Source organism: Dama dama, chromosome 23 (genome assembly GCF_033118175.1).
Source record: "Dama dama isolate Ldn47 chromosome 23, ASM3311817v1, whole genome shotgun sequence".
NCBI classification, from domain to species: domain Eukaryota; kingdom Metazoa; phylum Chordata; class Mammalia; order Artiodactyla; family Cervidae; genus Dama; species Dama dama.
The window spans coordinates 64737150-64759699 of NC_083703.1; the positions used below are offsets into that span (position 1 = coordinate 64737150).

Consider the following 22550-nt stretch of genomic DNA (forward strand, 5'->3'; position numbering starts at 1 on the left):
CAATGATATGGGAAAAACCAAGGAACTACAATCTATTAAAACATGGTGTAGATACACAAAATATACAATATACACAAAGGAAGAGATTGGTACTTATATAATCTATTGTATTCTAATGTTTTGGTTCTGGCTTTCTATTGTCATCATATTCTATGTTACACACATACTATAGGTTCTCTTTTCTCAGGTTATTAAATATGCTAATGGACTTTTTCAGTAGACACCTTGCCAAAGTATTCTAGGTTGTCAGCGATCAAGGAGCTTGTTTTTAAGTTCCTGAGGAGGGTGCAGGCCCCCAGTCAGGATCTTTCTATCCAAACCAATTGTGAACTGACACAATGAACTGGTATCACAGGTACAGTATCCTAAAACTGAATTATTATTTTATTTCATCTATTCACCAAATCCATCCCTCCTATCATGATTTGCTTTTTAATAATCCCATCTCTGAACACAGGATATCCTCACACTAACAAACCATGATAATGTGTGCAAACACACAAAGTATCCGGAGCTTGTCAGAATCTACAGAGGCAAAAGTAAGTTGAGCTGAATTACCACTTGACATCAGAACTTCAACTCAAGTTCTAGAACTTCAACTCAAATCAGGCAATCGATGCTCACTGGAGTTCTCCAAGACCAGAATCTGATAGTAGTCACTTACCCCCATGATTCTGCCACGCTGCTCAACATCCTCCCACATAAAATGAACTATGATACGACACATGTATTTCCCACTCCGGCCTTCCTGCTTCATTCGGACTAGACACATCCTGGGTGGGAAGAAGACATAAAGAGTCACTGGCTGTTTGCATTTTTCATGTCACATGTTTCCACTGAAGGTCAGCTCATCTGAGAAATTTTATTGAAGGGCACAGAATCAAAATAATTAGAAGTGATTTTTAAAAAAACCTTTCACTGAGTGATAACATGGATACTGAAAAGTACACGTATCTTAAGTATACAGCTTGATGAATCATTACATATAGACCCATGTAAGTACCACTCATGAAGACAAGATTATTACAGTACCTTGGATGACTCCCTCATACATGAAAAGGACCACTTTTAGCTGTTTAAAGATAAGTCTTAATTCTTCATTTTACTGATGAAAACAGGAGTTCTAAATAAGCAAAGTGATTTTCCCAATACCATAGAGCAGTCTATAAAGGTGGGGATAGTATTGTGCTGTCCAATATGAAGGCCACTAGCTATACATGGCTATTGAGCACTTTAAACAGGCTAGTTCAAACTGTGATGTGGTATAAGTTTAAGATGTCAATGATTTAGTTCAAGAAAGAAGAATATAAATATCTCATATTTTTTATATTGCTTACATGTTGAAATATTATCAGGTATACTGAGTTAAAGAAAACCCGTTATTAAAATTAGTTTCATTTTTTTCTTTTCATTTTTTAAAATGGAGCTACTAGAAACTTTTAAATTGAGTATGTGACCTGTATTATATTTCTGTTGGACTGTACCTGTCGAGAAGATAGATCACAGAAAGTATTATGATTTCATTTGTATAATTATCAAATTGTTTCCCCATTTGAATGTAAGTTACACTGATGGCAAACATGAAGTCTCGGTTGGTTTTTTTTTTTTAATCACTGTATATCTAAGGCTTAAGCATAGTATGCACACAATATATATTTGCCGAATAAATAAATGAATAAAACATCTCAGGGCCAAGTTTAGGGTTCTTTCCCCTATACCACATTGCCTCTAATCAGTCCAGAATGTTCTCTGCTTAATACCTTACATAAGAATAGAAGAAAGAAAGCGTCAGTCGCTCAGTCATGTCCAACTCTTTCCGACCCCATGGACTGTGGCCCACCAGGCTCCTCTGTCCGTGGAATTCTTTAGGCAAGAATACTGCAGTGGGTTGCATGCCCTTCTCCAATGGATCTTCCTGACCCAGGGAGCAAACCTGGGTCTCCCACATTGCAGGCAGATTCTTTACCGTCTGAGACACCAGGGAAGCCCCAAGAATGTAAGAATTATGTTTTATTAATTAATAAATATAATATTATATTTAATCATATATAAGAATATAAGCAGGGTCACTAATTTTCCAAGCTAGTTCCTAATCTCACTCTTATGACCATATGTAGTTCTAATATCTCGTTAAACAGTTACCAAGTGATGTAAGACTACTCACCTAAAAGACAATTTCTACTACAATTATGGAGTATTTGATCTAAACTGACAATCCTATCTCCATACACAATTAATACCCATTTAAACCTACTAGCAATAGTATGGTCCAATGGAATGATTCCATCCTGGTGTGCCTCAACATCTCCATGAATGACTAAGATGGAGATGAGAAAACAAAGTTATCAAATTTGTAGACTGCAAGAAGCGGGGCAGGAAGAAAAATATGTCAGATGACCTAACCATGAACCAAAAATACTTAATAGACTCTTTCAATTGGCTGACTCTAATAGGGATAAATCTAAGATCCTGCACAACTGTAGAGGTACAGGAGGTGTGTCACTCCTATCTAGGTATGAGAAAGCCTCACAGGCTTATGATGACAGTATACATTCAAGGCAAGTCAAGAGGATAAGGTTGCCCACCACAATTAATGTGATTTTTAGATACAGTAATGCAAATATAATATCTTCACATACAAAGTGAGATTTCTGTCCTGTTCAGCAGAGGTCAGACTCCACTTGGAATATGTCTACAATTTTGAACATTATGTTTTAAGAGACAAAAGGAAGTAATGAAAGATCAGAAGATATTTCACCTGGAGAAAAACAGGACAGTTGCCTTAAATATTATAGAAAAGTGATTAGACTGTCCAAAAGGTAGAATCAGAACCCATGGGTGGGTCACAGAGGGAGAAAGAATTACTCAACATTGAATGCTGGAAGTAAAAACTTTCTAACAGGAGAGTTTCTGAAGATTCAAATAACAGAATGGATGACCTCAAAAAGTAGAGAATTCGCAACTTGGCTATCTATCTGACAGAAGGCTGACTAAATGATCTTTAAAGTCCCCTGCGACCTTGGGATTTGCTGATGCTGTGATTCTAAATTTACAACCTCAGATCCCTGTTAAGTGCCTAAAAAATAACATTTTGTGACAATACAAACAGGTCATGGAAAAAGATGTGGCCACTTTACATGATACAGAGTATATTCCAAGGCAGAAACAAACCAGGGAAACAAAGTTCAAAAGTCCTTTTTTCATAAGATTTTTCTTAAAGTTAACCAAATCTCTCATGTCAGCCTCTCCACCTGAAAAGACGCTGTGCGTTTTGATGCTTAAGTGTTGTCAGAGGCCAATTCATCAACAGCAATAGTGAGGTAATGGAATTCATTTATATGAAAATTCTGTAGTTTGTTAATACACCTGCCCTCTGAGGTTTAAAAGGCACAGATTTTCTCAGATCATAAACTTACTAACTATATCAACATGGAGTGAAGTGTTTTTTGTTCCAGAGCAGTTTGTTCTATAGCCTTTACAGATAACAGTCAAATGGTTATCTGGGTTGAAAAAGTAAAGCAAATTAAAGACACTTTCAAGATGCTGGCTGACATTTTATTCACTCAGTGAACATAAGCTGAGTTTCTACTGTGTGGAGATTAAAGTGATGGTTAAGAGCCCAGCTTCCAAGGACCAAGAGCTCTAAGACAGAACTTAGGAAGTGTCCCCAAAGGAACACAAAGTGCCATGAGCTGTGAGAGGATTACTTTTGGCTGAGTGGGGTCAGAGAAAACTTCACGGAAAATGAAACACTGTATGTTCATTGCAGCACTGTTTACAACAGCCAAGACATGGAAGCAACCTAAATGTCCATTGACAAAGGAATGGTTAAAGAAGATGTGGTATATATATACAATGGAATATTACTCAACCACTTAAAAAGAGTGAAATAATGCCATTTGCAGCAACATGGATGGACCTAGAGAGGGTCATACTAACTGAAGTCAGTCAGAGAAAGAGAAACATTGTATGGCATTCCTTATATGTGGAATCTAAAAAAATGATACAAATGAACTTACAAAACAGAAAGAGACTCACAGACTTAGAGAAGGAACTTATGGTTGCTAGGGGGGAGAGATGGAGGGAAGGGATAGTTAGGGAGTATGGGATGGACATGTACACACTGCTATATTTAAAATGGAAAACCAACAAGGACCTACTGTATAGCACATGGAACTCTGCTCAATGTTATGTGGCAGCCTGGATGGGAGGGGAGGCTGGGGGAGAATGGATGTATGTATCTGTGTGGCTGAGTCCCTTTGCTGTTCACCTGAAACTATCACAACATTGTTAATCAGCTATACCCCAAAACAAAATAAAAAGTTAAAAAAAAAAAAAAGAAAATGAAACTCTGCACCTGGGGCTTGGAAAGGTGAGCTGAAGTTGGACAGGTAAAAGATTAATAAGATCATTTCCAGCAGGTGGAACATTATGAGCAAAAACAGGGCCATGAAAAGCTCAGCACTTGTAAGGAAACAATACCTAAATTTGGTGGAAGGACAAGTATAGGAAACAGAAAAATATGCCAGAAAGGTCATGAAGGGCTTTGAAATGTCAGGCTAAACAGTCTGGACTTTACCAAGTAGACAAAGGAGAGCCACTGAGTGTTTTTCAGGAAGAAGGGGCATAGTAAGATTAGCACCTTGGCTTTAAGAACAGATGAGTCTCTCAGAAGTTAACCCTTTCTTTCTTCTCAGCTGGAAACCCTTTCTTTCCAAGCCTGGAAAATGACAAGAATGTTTACTTCAGGAGAACTATGGTATTCACAACAGTCTGATGTAGAAATTTCAGCCAAGTGTATACCTGTCTTTTCAGAGAAATGCAACAGCAAAGTTTGCTGCAACCTCCACCTAATTTTCCTGATAACTAAGAGTTTAAAAAATATAGATTCAAGCATGGTAAATGGAAGAAGGGCAAATTCTAATTACTCCTAAAACACTGAACCTAATTAGTTCAGTAGACAATTGATGACAATTTGAAAACACTATCAAAAATAAAGTTCTACAGTAAATTTCAGCACACAGTTACACAAATAAAACAATCAGTCTTCTCATCAATAGGAAGTGTGCTGAAGATAACCACAAGTTCTACTGGGAAAATAAGATTCTAATCCACAGGGCTGTCCATTCATTCCCCATCACCAAATTCAGCTAACTAAAGGTTCAACTTATTTCTGCCCCAAATTTGTGAGTCAAATTCTCTAGATAGTTAAGGACAGAAAAGCTGTTTTGTTATGAAGAAATTTTGTGTTTGTCTTCTTCAAGGAAAAAGCACAGTTGAAGGCTGGGGCCCACAACTCAGACAAGTCAGCTGCCTGGAATGTCCGGACCAAGATGAAGGTCAATTCTTAAGACACTTAACCTTGAAGCTTACACATTCAATCTACTCCTTTCTTTGTTTAGTAACTGTTTTGAATTGATAATACATGCACATGTTAAAAACAAACAAACATAAGTTCCATCCCAACCCACATCTCCTAACCACCAAGTTCCTTTCCAACTAAGGCAACCAAAGTTAGCTTCTTAAGAAACCCTCCAGCTGTAATCTATACACACACAAGCTTATGTGTATATGTACTCTTTTTACATAAATAGTAGCTTCTCCCTTTTCTCTCCATTTTCCATAGTGATAGCATTCTATACATACTTTTCTTATATTGAAAAAACAATCTGTTACAGAAGGATAGAGGTGAAGACATCTCAACTCCAACTCTATGTTTCATCCATAGACACTACAGTTATCCCAATGAAACTCATTAGGATAATAGCGCTGTATTCATTTACTCAGCAATTATTAAGCTAACATCTGATCTAGGCCGAATTCAGTTTATGTGGCAACTTTTTCCTATTCTAATATGACTAAGAAATAGGAAGAAAGAAAAAAAATCCTTTAATGGCAAAAATGGACAAATGCTATAATTAACAGCTAACACAAGCATATGCCACGCACTGTGCTAAGTGATTCAGATACATTATTTCATTTAATCCTTGTAACAACTGTAATAAGAGACTGGTATTCTTCTGTCCCCACTTAATAGTTGAGGAAACTGAGTCTTAGAGAAAAGTAACTTGCCCAGAGTCACAAAACTAGTTAAACGTCAAAACTAAGATCTGAACCCTGATTGTGTGATCCCAGAGTTACACAGTTTTTCTGCCTCTTTAATGATTAGAAGAAACCTTCCAGAATCCATTTCCTCTGTTTTTCATTTAATCCTCACAAGGGCAATAATTTAAGTTTCAAAACTAGCATCATATTAGAAATAAAATACCAAAAGGGGAAAGACTGGCTAACCCGAGGCAAACATACCTACAACAGCAAACAGTAACTCCTGGCAGTCTAAAAGAACCTAAAAATTTATCTAGAACAAACACAACAGCAGTTCAACAAGGAAGGTATAGATACCCAGTGCAACTTAAAAGAAGACAGCCTAGCAAAATACAGTTATCAGGACCTCCTGAATGATTAAAGAGGTTAAAGTATGTTGGAAGGTAAGAAGAAAATAAGTAAAACAAGTTCAAAATGGTAAACAAGAACAAAAAAGATTTGGTCATGATACCCACTACCAAAGCCAACACATGTCATAGGCTCTGTCTGTACAACAGTAATGTTGGAGTCATTAAGTCAACTATTCCACAATTGAGAATACTAGGTTTAAATAAAAGATCAGGACAGCTTTACTTCAATTTATATCATGGATGCATTCCTCATAATAAAGCTTAGACGTTGAGAGGTCAAATTACATTTTGCTACTGATTAAACATCATAATTTCAGAGCTGTTCTGGGGGAGGAGGTGGAGGGGAGACTTCAACACTAAAACATAGTAAAAATTGCCTTTAAGAATGCAATAGACACTTTAAAAAGTGACAGTATTCCATTCAAGCCTAAAACTGCCCTAAAAAATAGTCTTTTTAAAAAATTCTTTTTTTAAAAAAATTCTTTTTAAAAAGAAACAACCTTGTAATCTTTATATTCCTGTGTTAAATAATTTAATCATTCATTCAACAAGTATTTACAAAGTACCTAACTGAGTAAAGACTTAATCTATGCATAAACTACTCTCTGTTTAGGAGCAATTCCAGTTGCCCCTCCCAAGTTTGATGATGTTCTTAAACCCACAATTTATTATTGAGGTTTTAAGCTTCACAGTACTATCCTTGTCTCTCAGTGATTCCAGTGCCTCATAAATAATACTGATCTCTTTTACATATAAGGAAAGCAAATAACCCAGCTAGCAAAGTAAAGAAAAAAAAAGCAGTGTTCAAGCCCTAGTCTGATGGTTCTCTAATATCTCTAAAAGATGGGTTGTTGTTTGTTCACTAAGTCAGAAAGATGGGGTGAGTCTCAAAATATAAAGAGCTAAGATGTAAATTTTGCCTTATTGGAAATAGTAATGATGATTATTACCATTTACTAAGTCCTCTAATATGAGATTTGTCACTGTAAGATATCTTTGCATTCACTGTCTCACAATGTACCTAGTATAACTGGCCATCTACCTAGTATAACCGTCCCCATCTCAAAGGAAAGAAAACTGACACTCTGAGGAGGTGAAACTTCAGGTTGCTCAGTGGAGGAGATGGGAGTTTGGAGTGAGGCCTGAGCTCCCTGTCACTCCCTCCAGCCACAGTGCCTCCCAGGGCAGCGTCAGTGCTGACTGCTCCCCCAGCCCGTGACAGCACAGCTCCAAGGGCCCCTTCCTGCCAGATCAGACCCGGAGGAAGACAACAGTGCTGCCTGTAGAGTTCAAAGGAAGGAGGGTTTCCTTGCCACGCTTTCCTCCTCTCTGCCTAAATCTGGGAGGGAAGAATTCTTGTTATTCCTGACACTGACCTCCTGCCATGTCCTGGCAGCTCCAGCATCCTGTCTTGCTTGCTCTGTTTGGGCCTCCTGACAATGCCAGTTGTGTTTTGGCCTTGTTTCTCCCTCATGGTAGTTTATAAGCTGCTCAGAGAGGATCTGATTTTGAATTCAATGAAGACTAGTAGGCACTTGGGCAGGTTTGTCACTCTGGCTGCTAGGAAGGAATCCCAAAGGGACTTTCACGTAGCCTGTCTCCCTGACTCCGCCACCAGTTGAGGCCAAGAAAACGGCTTACATGGCCACACTAAGCCTCAGCAGTGTGCTAATGAATGAGTTTATTTATTAGCGAGCTGGCACACTGACCCTTTCCTGGGGCTGTGTGCATGGCTATCTCCACCTGGTTTCCTAAACTCCCTCCCCACCAAGCCTACCCTTTATGTGGGGAGCATGGGGGCCAGATGACGGTCTATGGGCAAACAGACAAGTGGGGTGAGGCATTTCCTGAAGCCATCTCACCTGACAGAGAACCTCCTCCAAGAGCTACACCTGGCCTGCAGCCTGCCTGCCTGTCAGATCCACTGTAAAGAACAAGCTCCTGGGTAGCAGGTACCAGTGTGCGGAGGTTATGCAATATTGGTAAAATGATGCTGCCTAGGCCTTTCCTTTGGGCAAAAAGCTACATGTGTGGGTGTTTGAACAGAGCGACTCTGGCTGGGGGAGGCAGAGAGAGGATGTGCACATGGCCAGGGCTCACCATATATAGCAGGTCTGGAGCTGCTGGAATCCAGCATGAGCTCGAAAGCCCTACAGCTACATCAAAACTGCTGCGGTGGTTTTAAAGAGCCCTCTTGCAAAGGCCGGGAGCGCCTGCCAGAGCAGTTCTCTGGCTGGACTCAGACTGGAACTGGCCTGTTTTCCAACCCATTCCACCCTCCACACTTTACTTCTTTCTCTTCTTTCCCAGAGGCTTCTTCCCTTAGGCTTATAAAAATTTTCCAGTATTCCCCCATCTTAAAAAACAAATAACAAAATGCTTCCCCTCTTCATCCTGTTTTCTCCCTCTAGTGACCATCCTCTCATCTTTCTTTCTCACTCGGAATATCTTACAATGAATTCTTCCTCTCCTAATAATTCCTCAAGACCCCATGTCCTTTAGGTCTAGACTCCAGAAGGCTCTTTGACTATCCCAGGCTACCCCACTGCCCCAAGCTCCCATAAGATCTGTATGTCTATCAACAAACAGATCCTATCAAACATGGCACCTGGCACCCTATACGATTCCCAGGTTTACTGGTTGCCTCTCCCAGGACACAGATAGTGAGTGCTAGGAAACACAGCTTCAGAGAGTTGGTGGTCAGTGCTGTGCAGCTCAAATTCAGGACAAGAGACCCCCACCCCATGACTACCAAAAGGGGACACGCAGACAGGAAGTATAGTGTTGTACAAAGAGCAATTCACACAGTCAGTTTTGGATTTGAGTCTCAAATCTTCCATTACTGATAAAGAAGCCTGTGACAAATCCTTTAAAACGGCCAAAATCATCTCCCCATTTGTAAAAAGAGGAAGCTGGACTACATCTGTGGTTTTTAGATGGAACTACATAGGAGTCCCTTACCACTGGGCATGTGGCGAACACCTGAAGTGAGCAGACCATTTCCACTTCTTCAACTCGAGTAGCAGTCCTTTAATCTATTCATACACTGTGGATGAGCATAAAATCTCATCTGTGAAAAGGGCTCTCCTGGCAAGATGACTGAAAACAATGAGGCCCTTCTGCCTGCAATGCCTTTTCATTCACTCTTTGACTTGCTAACTTCCACTCCTCATTCAGGTGTCAGTTTAAATGCCATCTCTTCAACAAAGCCCTCCCTGAGTGACCCACCCACCTCCAACTAAATTCTGGATTCCTCTTCGTCCACAGCGCTCTGTTGCCAACTCCCATAGCATCGATCCCAGTTCTATTTTATTAATGATTTGTTTAACATGTCTCTCCCACACCCTTAGCCCCATGAGGGCAGGGAACAAATCTGCTGCATATAGCAGGTTCAATTACAAAATAAATGCTATAATTTTACAGATTTATGTTTAAGAATAAGCAGGTATTGGGACTTTCCTGGTGGTCCAGTGGTTAAGACTCTGCGCTTCCAATGCAGGGAGTACAAGTACAAGCCCTGGCTAAGGAACTAGGATAACACATGTCACACAGCCAAAAAAATTAATAAAATTAAAATAAATAACAAGAGAATAATCTTTAAAAAAGAATAAGCAAATACTTAAATAAGTCATAAATAGTATTAGTCAAGACACTCAGTCGTGTCCAACTCTTTGCAACCCTGGAATTCTCTAGGCCAGAATACTGGAGTGGGTAGCCTTTCCCTTCTCCAGGGGATCTTCCAAACCCAGGGATTGAACCCAGGTTTCCTGCATTGCAGGCAGATTGTTTACCAGCTGAGCCACAAGGGAAGCCAAAGAATACTGGAGTGGGTAGCCTTTCCCTTCTCCAGCGGACCTCCCCAACCCAGGAATTGAACCCAGGTCTCCTGCACTGCAGGTGGATTCTTTACCAACTGAGCTGCTGGGGAAGCCCCTATAAATAGTATTAATTAATATTAAATATTACTAGTACTAATTAGTAATAATTATTTAATTAGTTACTTTGATAGTTTCAGTTACCAGTGAGGAAAGGAACTTAACACTCTGAGTTAGTCAGACCCGTATTTGAATTTCCTCTCTACCATGTACTAGTTCTATGGGCAAGGTCTCTGACTTTTCTAGGTCTCTGATCCCTCATATGTAATAGGAATAAAGTAGTTATAAAAATGTGTGAGATAATATATATAAATAAATTTCAAAACAATACTGTAAAGGACCTAATAGTTACTATATTTATGATATACCTGACTTTGATAATTTTTAAAAATACAATCTGTATTTTCCTCTCCACCCCACCTCCATCTTAGGCATATTCTAATTTTATTTGTTCCACTTCTTTTTTTTTTTTTTTTTGGCTTGCAGGATCTTAGTTCCCTGACCAGGGATTGAACTGGGGCCCCCTGCAGTGAAAGGCTGGAGTCCTAACCATTGAACCATCGGAGAATTCCCCATTTCCTTTTCTAAAATAAATTTCTGTATCTATGAAGTACTAGTAAGGTTTCATGACAAATTTTAAAATCAGGGTCTCTACAAATCTATTAATACTTTGAACATTAAGATGAATTCCATCTATATACATCTCACCACCCAGGGAAACTTAAGTAGGAGCAGAGCTTTGTCTCTCTCATATGACCAACAGGCAGTGGCCAGGACCCTTCCAATTGCCATAGGAGCCAAGAGAGATTTCGGGCCACAGATTATTTAATCAACGTTTATCAATGTGAACTCAAGTAAAATATGGGACTGAGGGAAAAAAGTATCTCATTTTCATGTCTTTCCAAAAGGATAATAAAAATAATTCTTGCTCTCAATAAATTTACCATCCACAAAGTAGATAATATATGATAAAATTTAAAAATGTCATGTGATAAGTGCTATAACAGAGGTGTCAAAAGACTAAGGGAACTCAGAAGAGGAACTAACTCTGCCTTTGAAGGGAGGGGAAGGCTTCAAAGAAAAGATGCTATCTGAGTTGGTTATTGAATGAAAAACAGGAGTTTGTCAGGTGGAGAGGAAGGAGAAGGGCTTTCTAGGCAGAAGAAAGCTTTGTGCAGAAGACTTGATATTTCTATCATACATAAACATTTCTATTTTTTCTTGCAGAGAAGGGAGTGTGGTGATAGTGTAGAATGGCACCAGATGAGTGTGGTAAAGGTAGCTTTGGTGGAATATGAATGCCATGCTAGGAAACACACTGTATCTTGAGAACAACAGAAGATACTAAGGAGGGTGTGTGTGTGTGTGTGTGTGTGTGTGTGTGTGTGTGTGTGTGTGTGTGTGTGTGTGTGTGTGTGTGTGTGTGTGAGAGAGAGAGAGAGAGAGAGAGAGATCTATGGCACAGGTAGCATATTTGGTGGAATATGAATGCCATGCTAGGAAACACACTGTATCTTGAGAACAACAGAAGATACTAAGGAGGGTGTGTGTGTGTGTGTGTGTGTGTGTGTGTGTGTGTGTGTGTGTGTGTGTGAGAGAGAGAGAGAGAGAGAGAGATCTATGGCACAGGTAGCATATTTGGTGGAATATGAATGCCATGCTAGGAAACACACTGTATCTTGAGAACAACAGAAGATACTAAGGAGGGTGTGTGTGTGTGTGTGTGTGTGTGTGTGTGTGTGTGTGTGTGTGTGTGTGTGTGTGTGTGAGAGAGAGAGAGAGAGAGAGATCTATGGCACAGGTAGCATATTTGGTGGAATATGAATGCCATGCTAGGAAACACACTGTATCTTGAGAACAACAGAAGATACTAAGGAGGGTGTGTGTGTGTGTGTGTGTGTGTGTGTGTGTGTGTGTGTGTGTGTGTGTGTGTGTGTGTGTGTGTGTGTGTGTGTGTGTGAGAGAGAGAGAGAGAGAGAGAGAGAGATCTATGGCACAGGTAGCATATTTGGTGGAATATGAATGCCATGCTAGGAAACACACTGTATCTTGAGAACAACAGAAGATACTAAGGAGGGTGTGTGTGTGTGTGTGTGTGTGTGTGTGTGTGTGTGAGAGAGAGAGAGAGAGAGAGAGAGATATCTATGGCACAGGTAGCATATTTGGTGGAATATGAATGCCATGCTAGGAAACACACTGTATCTTGAGAACAACAGAAAATACTAAGGAGGGAGGGAGGGCGTGTGTGTGTGTGTGTGTGTGTGTGTGTGTGTGTGTGTGAGAGAGAGAGAGAGAGAGAGAGAGATATCTATGGCACAGGTAGCATATTTGGTGGAATATGAATGCCATGCTAGGAAACACACTGTATCTTGAGAACAACAGAAAATACTAAGGAGGGAGGGAGGGCGTGTGTGTGTGTGTGTGTGTGTGTGTGTGTGTGTGTGTGTGTGAGAGAGAGAGAGAGAGAGAGAGAGATATCTATGGCACAGGAAGAGGGAAGTTGAAGTCCAAATATCTGGAGGGAGGGAGGGCGGGCGTGTGTGTGTATGTGTGTGTGTGTGTGTGAGAGAGAGAGAGAGAGATATCTATGGCACAGGAAGAGGGAAGTTGAAGTCCAAATATCTGTTTTCAGGTACTGTTCCTTGTAATCAGTGAAATCAGTTAGTGGGTGACATCTTACATTTCTGTTTTAAATAAATTCAAATGAAATAGAAAATGTCAGAGATTATTTGATGCTGTAGGATAAGTTTTATAAAATTTTTGCATCATGTATCTGTTTGTTCTGGACTACAAGGTAAAATACATTTGTTACTATGGGTCATGATCAAAAAAGGTTGAGATGAGTGGCTGGGGCCTGACCAGATGAAGGGAATGAGGGAAAAGGTGGCCTCCCAGGTTTCTGGTGTGGGCAGCTGAATGGATCTCAACACCACTGCCCCAGACAGGGAACAGAAGGGGAAGCCTGCTTTTATCAAGTCCATGTGGAGATGCTAGAAAGCCCCCAGAGCAACCCCTGTCAGCATTTTTTCAGCAGCTGTAGTGAATACTAACCTTGTTCGGCAAAGACAAAGGACACAGCTGTGTTTACAAGAAAACACAACTGATAAGGGCCGTCTGGGAACTGAAGGGTTCCCAGTCCTAAATCCCAATACACACAAAAATTTGGGACCTAGAAAAAGCAGAAAGGATAAGGGGGACATCAACACGTCCTCCAGGGAACTAACAGGATATAAGAAATCCTGTCCCTATTCTAAGAGCCAACAGGGCATCATCACCCTTGGGAACTTAAGCAAGAGTATTTTAGTGTTTGTGGGGGCTTTTTAGGAAGTGGGGAATTCTTTCTATTTTTATGACTGCTTTCTAAGCCTCCCCACTTCTCCCTCATAGTACCACTCACAGGAGGTATCTGAACTCTACCCATCCCCAGCAAGTCCACTGAGCCTGGTAACGCTGGACTTGGAGATCCCCCAGTTAACCTCCTAGAGTTTCAAGCTAAGAGAACAGGACCAGAACACAGCCTTCCCGCAGTCCTGGGGTGAATCCCTTACCTCCTCTAAGAACCCTAACCCCTAGAAGAGAGTTTCCCTAATTCTTCTTGGTGGATCATAGCACACTGGATCCTAAACTACTTTTCTGGTGACCCTTTTCCACTATGTTCCTAGATGCTACAGACAATGTGGCTGCCCTCAAATACTCCGCGTTCTTGTACATGTTCTATGTCTTGCTCCTAATACTCCCACAACTTAAGAGTGCCTTCCTTTCTCTGACAGAAATGCTCCTCACCCTTCACGGTACATCTCATATGTCACCTCTACCACACAACAACTCTGCATCCAATACCGCCCCCTCCACCAAGTGTGGACTCAGTCACACCTTCGTGTCCTTTCGCAGTACCTGTGTGTGCTTTGGGCACAGCACTTCTTTCACTGTCATCCATTACAAGCAATTGTACTGGGTCTGCTTTCCGCTCAACTAAGTTTCTTGAAGGTGCACACCACGTCACATCCTTCTCTCCAGTGCCTACCAGTCCTTAACACAGAGTTTGCTGATTCAAACTGAAAAGCTACTGATTCATCTCACCAAAGCTGCAGATCATGAGAACCAAGGAGGAAGGATGGACGAAAGACCAAGTGTAGACAAGCCTCCCTCCCCCTACTTACCTGGTGATGGTACTCCCCATGCCTCTGAGAAATTAAACCAATCTCAGCAAGGAAGACTCAGCAGGCACATTTGGAAATCATGGCTAACTTGAAAGAACTACAAGTAGTTATAAGGTTGCCCCAGCTGCTATTAGTCAGGTACTGACCTTGGGATGTGGTCACAAGGATTATATTTTTTATTTTGCCATCCACTCCCTCTAACATGCTGATACCTCTGGCTATTGGGCAATAAAGAGTCTTTCATACTGGCTTTGAATATTATCTTTGAGCTCCGCTGGAAACAGCCTAGCCTCCTCTCAATCCTCCCACCTCTGCAGTGGGTAATTCCCCAGGGCCACCTCTGCAGTGCACTCCTCTTGAAAAAGTAGTTTTCCTCTCAGGACATCCAGCTTCCCCCCTGAACTTCCTCCTAACCTTCAACCATTCAGACCGAAGGTAGTTTGCCTTCTCAGCTACCTGACTAAGACATGGCACATTTCAAAAGCCAGGTGAGGGTTGCTGCCTCCTCTGTGATTCCACAGGCACTACTTGCTCAGATTTATTATAGAACTTGGCCATTCCAATTTATAACCAACTATTACACATGTCTTATCTCCCTCACTAGACTGGGGGCTTCCTGACACAGCTTATTGACTGCCCAGGACACAGTGTACACTCAATAAACTACCGGTTTAGGAAAAAACAACAGAAACTGCCACCTTAGACACCTGAGCCAATCTCACTGACTATGCGAGTTCAGAAGAAATATTTCAGAGGTGATTAAAACCAAAAAGTCTTTATATAGCAGTCAGTCCTGTGATGCAAAGCTCAGTCTCAAACAAGGGTCCTTTTGACAAGGCAACCATTCCCCACGTTCCTCAGATGCTCACTATGGTCAAAGTAGTAAACTTAGTTCTCCAGAATTTACTTTCCCAAGATCTGGCAGTTCAATAAATACATTCCCCAGCCCCCACTTCCAACGTCTCTCCTATATCCTTCTGACCTTTAATACTGTGTAACATTAGATGAAAAATTGATTTTTTTTGGCTACGTAATTTGCAGCTGAAGAAAAAATATACTGTTTAAGGTGTTAAATATTTTTACATGCAACAAACCTGGCATGAATCTAACCTGTATGCACATTTTAGAGGTACAGGCGTAAATGTCAGTGCTATAATTTGTTATAGGTTTCTGATGACCAGCAATGAAAATGACCACGGATGCTCACAATTCAAACCACTTTTACGTAAATGTGAACTTTCCTAAAACAGCCAAGGGAAAGAACTTTCCACCCAAGCCCATAGGGTCTCTTAGAGATACTGATAGCATTGTTCACTGGATTAGGTGTTCTTTGAGAAACTCCTACAAATATTAGTTTCTTTCTGGGACTATGCTTTGACCTTTAATAAAAAATGTGCCATAAGACACCAGTTATTAAAATGAAAGGGAACAGTTTTTAATGCCTGAACAACTGCCATTTCATATAATCAGCTCTACTGAGGGCTATACCTTAACAAGTCAGCAGTGTTTAAAAAAAAAAAAAATATGGTGACTTCACTTAAATTTCTCACTTACCAGACATGAAGCAGAGTTATAAGAAACCATGAATTGAATGTATCAGGCATCTGACACCCTAGAAAATAATAATGAAGTATAAATATGTGAGGGTTTAGAAGAGGAATATGGACTCTATTTTAAATATTGGTAGGGATTTGTTCAATCAAAGTATACAGCAGTCACAGTGCCCTCTGATTATGCTATCACAGAGAGAAGGCCAATGGAACCACAAGGCAAGCCTATGGGTTGAAAGAACAGTGAATGTAGTCAGGCAACCAGGCCTCTAGTTCCAGCCCCATCACCACCCTGCTGTGTGGCCCTTGGAAAATCACTTCTCTGAGCCTCAGTTTTCTCACTTTGTATCGTGTGGCCTGGACAATTTCTGTAATTCCTTCTAACTTCCATATGAGTCAATGTTATTTTCCCTTCCTGATCTCCAATTCTTTTGGAAAGCTAGGCAGACACCACTTGCCTACCCCCACTTAAGTATAGGCTTTTTTTTTTTTAATGTATTTTTTAAAAAATGTGTTAATTTATTTGGCTGCCTTCCATCATAAGTGCAGCACATGGGATCTCCCTTGCATCATGTAGGATCTTTCATTGTGGCGCACACAACTCTAGTTGTCTGAGGGTTCAATAGTTGCAATACGCTGGCTTAGTCAAGCTCCTCGGCATGTGGGATCTTCATTCCCCAACCAGGGTTCAAACCCACATCCCCTGCACTGCAAAGCGGATTCTTAACCATTGGACCACCAGGGAAGTCCCATGTATAAGTTTTTTTTTTTTTTTACTTGAGCTCTGCCAAGAAATTAAGTTCTTCTTGTATCCCTTTTCTGTTTTTTTTCTTTAAGGTAACCCAATGTGCTACAAACATGAGTATGCTAAATGATGCAACCAAAATAAATGATTGGGAGAAAGAAGGAGAGCTCGAGAGAACTGCAGTTGAATAAGAAAGCAGATGATATCTAACAAAACACCGTTCATCACCCCCAGGAATGATAAACCAGGCAGGGCTTCTCCTTGGTTTAAAATACCAAAAATCAGGTCAGTGCTTAGATATCCAAGCCTCTCAATTCTCGGATCCTTAAGAAATGCCTCTGGCTTGGTGAAGGGTCCCCCCCACTGAATATGCTCTCCTTATTACATGACGGGGAGAAATGGTGGAGCAAGATGATAAAAAGAGAATCAGTGGGAATCTGATTCTGTTCCTTGGATTAATGACTCAAGAAAGAAAGTAGTATCTTCTGCCCTTCAGCAAACAATGAAGTATACTATGACCTAAATGATCACAAACAGGGGCCACTAAGACAGAACGCACAGAGCAGGCCCCCTGATCTGTTAGTGAGGTACACTAACAACATCACGAATAATGAAGAGCTATAATTCATTTTGGGCTTACTATGTATGTGCCAGACTTAATGAAAGGTATATGCATTAGCTCAATGAACCTTTCCAACATTCGTATGAGGTAGGTATTGATATTATCCCCATTTGACAGGTGAGAAAACTGACTTAAGAGAGATGGTGACAACTGCCCAAGGTCACATAGCTGTGAAATCAGACATCTGGGATCAAATTTAGGTCTCCTTGATTCCATATACTATGGCCTAATTGCTAATGGCCTCTCTAATATTAGGATCAGAAACTAAAATTCACTAAGGGTTCAAACTTCCTGCCAAGTCCACTGTTAGTCATGTCAGTATATTATCTCACTTAATCCTCACTTTAACCCTGAAGGAAGGCATTAGAAGCCTCATTCTAGAGATGAGGAAACGGGCTCCAAAGAGCTAAGGAACTTGTGGGCAGCCACAATATTAACAAACTAGTGGCTAGGATAGCGTTTAAGTCCAGGTCTGTCACAAACTGACACCAAAATACTCTGGTGAGTTTACTGGGAGGTGCCCAGCAGCTGTCAAGTGGACTTCCTCTTGGAGCCCAGCAGGAGGGAGGTGAAGGCTGGCCTGGCCAGTCATTCAGCTATTAAGACACATGCCATCTGAGAGTGGGCCAACCACCCTCCACCTAGAACAAGAATAGCCATGAGAAACTCTCGAGCCCGGATCTGAAGTTGGGTCTTTTTTGGATGCTAGAACAAAACATTAAAAAGAAAAGCTTTCTTGGAAGTCTGTCTTTCAATCTGGAAAATGAAATTTGGCTGCTTCTAAAGGACAATCTGTTCAATTGCTACCTCTACATCAAAGCTTCTCAGCAGCCTCCAGGAGCCTTTCCAATTTTCTCAAAGAGGGAATCAGTTCTTGAGCTGGAAAGCGCAGACAGACAGACAGGCCAGCAACTGGACTTGGGTCACAATTTTCCCTCTGGGGGACAGCTCAGAGCTGAGGATGGGAAAAGAGCTGGCATATGACTGACTCCCTGTACGCAGTGGGGTCAGAATAGAAAAGCACAAGCTAAAGCCCTGAAAAACATGACCACTGAAAGTTTGTGATCAACTCAACAAACAGCAGACTCTTTAGCTTTATGAAATGTCTTTAAACACTTCAAAGTTAAAACCTGCTATAGGTCTTCCCATGATCACAAGGTATTCCCATAATCACACTTAGCTCCAGTATACATTCAGTGCACTATTATATAAGGCTAGATACGTTCTTCCTCAACATCAGTTGAGTAAAACTAAATTAATTCATTACAGTTATGAGGCGGCAGTACTAACACAGTTGCATGTTTAATGAAGACACTGGGGTCAGACATCCTGATTCAAAACCTTAACTCTACTTCTTTCTTGCTATGTGACTCTGGGCAAAGTTACCTGTCAGTACCTGTTTTCTTCTCTATAAAAGTGGGAGAATAAGAGAACCTACCTTAGAGAGTTTTTGTGAGGAATAAATGAGATAAGGACTGTAGAACATTTAACAAAGTAGTTAACATTTAATAGGTACTCAATAAACATTCACTTTTGTGAATGTTTTTTGAATTTTGTGAATTCACCAGGGCTTCCCTGGTGGCTCAGTTGGTAAGGAATCCACCTGCAGAGGGAAACCTAGGTTCAATCCCTGGGTTAGGAAGATCCCCTGGAGGAGGGCATGGCAACCCACTCCAGTCTTCTTGCCTGGAGAATCCCCATGGACAGAGGAGTCTGATGGGCTACAGTCCACGGGGTCGTGAAGAGTCAGACGCAACTGAGCGACTAAGCACAGCACACAAACATTCACTACTGTTTTTCAGTGAACTGTTTAAACACTAGTGTTTAAACTATCTTTGAAAAAAACTCATTAAGATGTCATCTATTGATGATGAACCTCAATCTTTTTTTCAAGTTTTAAAAAAATACATCATAAACTTATACAAAATTGATATATTTGATAGCTGAGTATTAGTATCAGAAAGAGATAAAGGTAGAACTTCAATTTTATTAACTCAAAATTGACTCATTAAGGAGTCTCCTCTCCAAGGTATGAGGGCTCTTAGGGCTAAAAACAAAGCAGTTTGCAGACAACAGTGTGGTTTTAAACACAAGCTTTACTGACTGGCTGACTACCTCTGCCCCAAAAGTGCTCTTTATAATGGAACCGATCGCCAAAAGACCAGTTAGCAAACACTGCATGCTCACAGAGGGTACACTCATTTATGCCACAATGACATCATCAGAACATCTTGGAAACAACAGTGGACTATTAAGGTATGTCCCCAGTCAGAATCCTCAGCATCTAGGTCCCCGGATCAAGACCTCTGAACACTTTGGCTCTGACATGACAGAGCATCTGTAGCTTTGGCATTTTATGAGGACTTGTCCGAGAGGCTGACAGGCATATGTTTACTGAGTAAAGAACTCAACCTTCATGACATACAACTGGCCTCACTTTTGTTGGAAGAGTGAGAATGACACCTACTGCTACCCAAGGTTCTCTATCCTTTAAAAGCTACTTAATTCTCAGGACTCTAAAAGTAAAGCCCTAAAATGCTAAAATCCAAGGGGGCAATAGCCACATTACAGATGTAATCTTGGGAAGCAACACACACACACACACACACACACACACACACACACATTCTCTTCTTTTACCCCAAACTTGTCTGGCCTACTCTTTAGAATCCAAGATGCAAGAAAGTCAGTCTCATTACTTTATAGATACTCTTTGTCTGCCTCTAAGTGGTACTTTTCAGATTTTCTCCCTTTATATTCACTGGCCACAATTCTGAAATTTAATCTAACCACAAATGACAAAGATGGACCACAATGGAGCATAATACAAATGAACATGATATAAGTCTAAAAGGTAATTCTCAAAGTTAGTCTCAGAAAACCTGAAGTAACAGTGGTATCACCGAAAAATGTACTGCCTCCCCAGATAACTAATTCAAAGGGTAAGGCTAGAACAAAGCTCACTGAGGTGTACACATTTTAATAATATATAAACAGCAGTTCACAAAATTAATAGGACACATCATAGAGGTAATTCTCAATTAAAAATTGTAAAATACAAAGAATTATAAAACAAAATATTAAAATGAACTATAATTCTATCTTGCAATTATATTCATTCAAGGCAATAGGTTATAGCAGAAAAATTCCTGGATTTTAAGCCAGATGACATAGGATCAAGGCTTGACTAGTAAGTGACTTTGGGTAAATCACTTAGCCTCTTTAAGTTTCAACAGTTTCTGAAAACAAAACAAAAATTAAAAATAAGAATATAAGCTCTCCAGTCTTGCAAGGTTTTATAACTCCAAAAGGAAACAAATGTAAAAGCATGTAAGTGTGAACTATGAAAATGTAATGGATACTCACTTTAATACACTTTTATTTTTATAAGTAGTCTACAACAGATTATAAATTGAAACATGATACATTAAGTATGTAATAAGTCTCATTATTTAATATTATAATATTAACTCAAGAATATTTAATAAGGATTAGCTAAACAAAGATAGCTAGTAAACATCCTTTCAAAATAATTTTAAGTTTATGAGATATTTAATATTAAATAGATGTCCAGGAGGAAGTTTTAAAAAGATCTAAAGAAAAATACTTAAAACTACTTAAGAAAAATCCAGCTTCTAAAATTAACAGTCTCTTCATCATGAAGAGAAAGAATATTTTCTCCTTTCAGACTAATTTCTCCTAAAATAAAAAACTGCTAGAGGTGAAAAAGCAGCAGGAAGGTTTTCTTTCTTCACTACAAGTAAATAGGAAATGGAAGGCAGATACTAAATGAGGATTACAACTCAGCATAGTATTTTAAGTTTCTAATATAATATCAATCTGCTGAAAGTAAAATCAACAAAACAACTTGCATCTAATTTTAAAAAATAGTAAACAAAGCTGCATCTCTTTCTTCATTATTGTTAATATAATTATATATTAATTATTTGCTGTCCATGAAAAATATCCAGAACATAGTTAAGTGTTTGTTGCTTTGAGGATAATGGCTATTACAAGAGGTAGAGGTGCACAGCACACATTTTCTTCCAAAATCTGTGGAACTGGAAACAGTTTAAACTTTCCCAATGACTTTGTAAGTATCTGCTTTAAATGACTTGTTTATAACTACAACAGTTTACAGCATCAAAATGAGTATTGTATTGATACAATCAACTGCTAGTGATGATCATCTAAACCAGTAAAACTTTCAGAAAGCAATTTATCAATAGGATAAAAATAATAAAGTTACACGTACCTTTTGACCTTTTACAGAAAGAAGAAAAATCATGAGACATATTCCAGGATTAATTAAAACAATTATACACTAGAAATAAAAGAGGAATCACTGGCTAAAAGTTCATGTCAAAATTGCAAAGTAAAACATCCAGAATGTAAAACAGTATGTTTACTCTGAGTACCCTTATGTAAAACATGCATATGTGGACAAAGGGGATGATAATGTTGAAGTACTGGACAAATTTTTACTTTTTTTTCCCCCAAATGTTTTATTTTTCCCAAATAAAACATCTTATTTATAAGGTTCTTTTGGCCTCTGCTTATTCTATTAGGAGAAAAATAGGAAGCTTTTATTATATATCCTGTGCAAGAAAAACTGTTTCACTAGTACCTTAAAAAAAGAAAACTATCTGACCAAGACACAAACATAAAAATGAACAGTAGATTCATTTTCCTTTTCAGAACTTTCAAAAACAGTAACTTACTTAGAAAGAATTCCTCGAAGTCAGTTTTCTCCACACAGCTGGTATACATGCGCAGGGCCGCAATCTTAATTTTCTAGACAAAGAGAATAAAACAAACTCAAGACATGACCAAGTGAATGTTCTGGTACCATTAGATGTGGGTCACAGAATTTTATACTTTTTCAACTAGAAGGATGGGTCCAAACCTGTCTCTAGGCAAAATTAATAGCTAAACAATATAGATCAGTTCAGTTCAGTTCAGTCACTCAGTCGTGTCCGACTCTTTGCAACCCCGTAAATCGCAGCACGCCAGGCCTCCCTGTCCATCACCAACTCCCGGAGTTTACTCAAACTCATGCCCAATGAGTCAGTGATGCCATGCTTTCTTTTATTAAATCAAGACATTCGGACTTCACAAAATTCTAGATTTTATGATTTTAGCA

The 22550-nt window shown here is 39.7% G+C and overlaps 1 protein-coding gene across 2 annotated transcripts in view; it reads right to left on the minus strand.

Moving 5' to 3' along the window:
• The window catches only part of LOC133045059 (ubiquinol-cytochrome c reductase complex assembly factor 1), a 92926-nt gene that overhangs the window by 39465 nt on the left and 30911 nt on the right, over positions 1 to 22550 (minus strand). For both annotated transcript variants that reach the window (XM_061127140.1, XM_061127139.1), the window contains 3 exons: positions 22129 to 22201; positions 16045 to 16102; positions 665 to 773 (listed from right to left, as the gene is read on the minus strand). In XM_061127140.1, coding sequence (XP_060983123.1) covers positions 665 to 773; positions 16045 to 16102; positions 22129 to 22201 — 240 coding nt within the window. The remainder of the gene's footprint in view (positions 1 to 664; positions 774 to 16044; positions 16103 to 22128; positions 22202 to 22550) is intronic.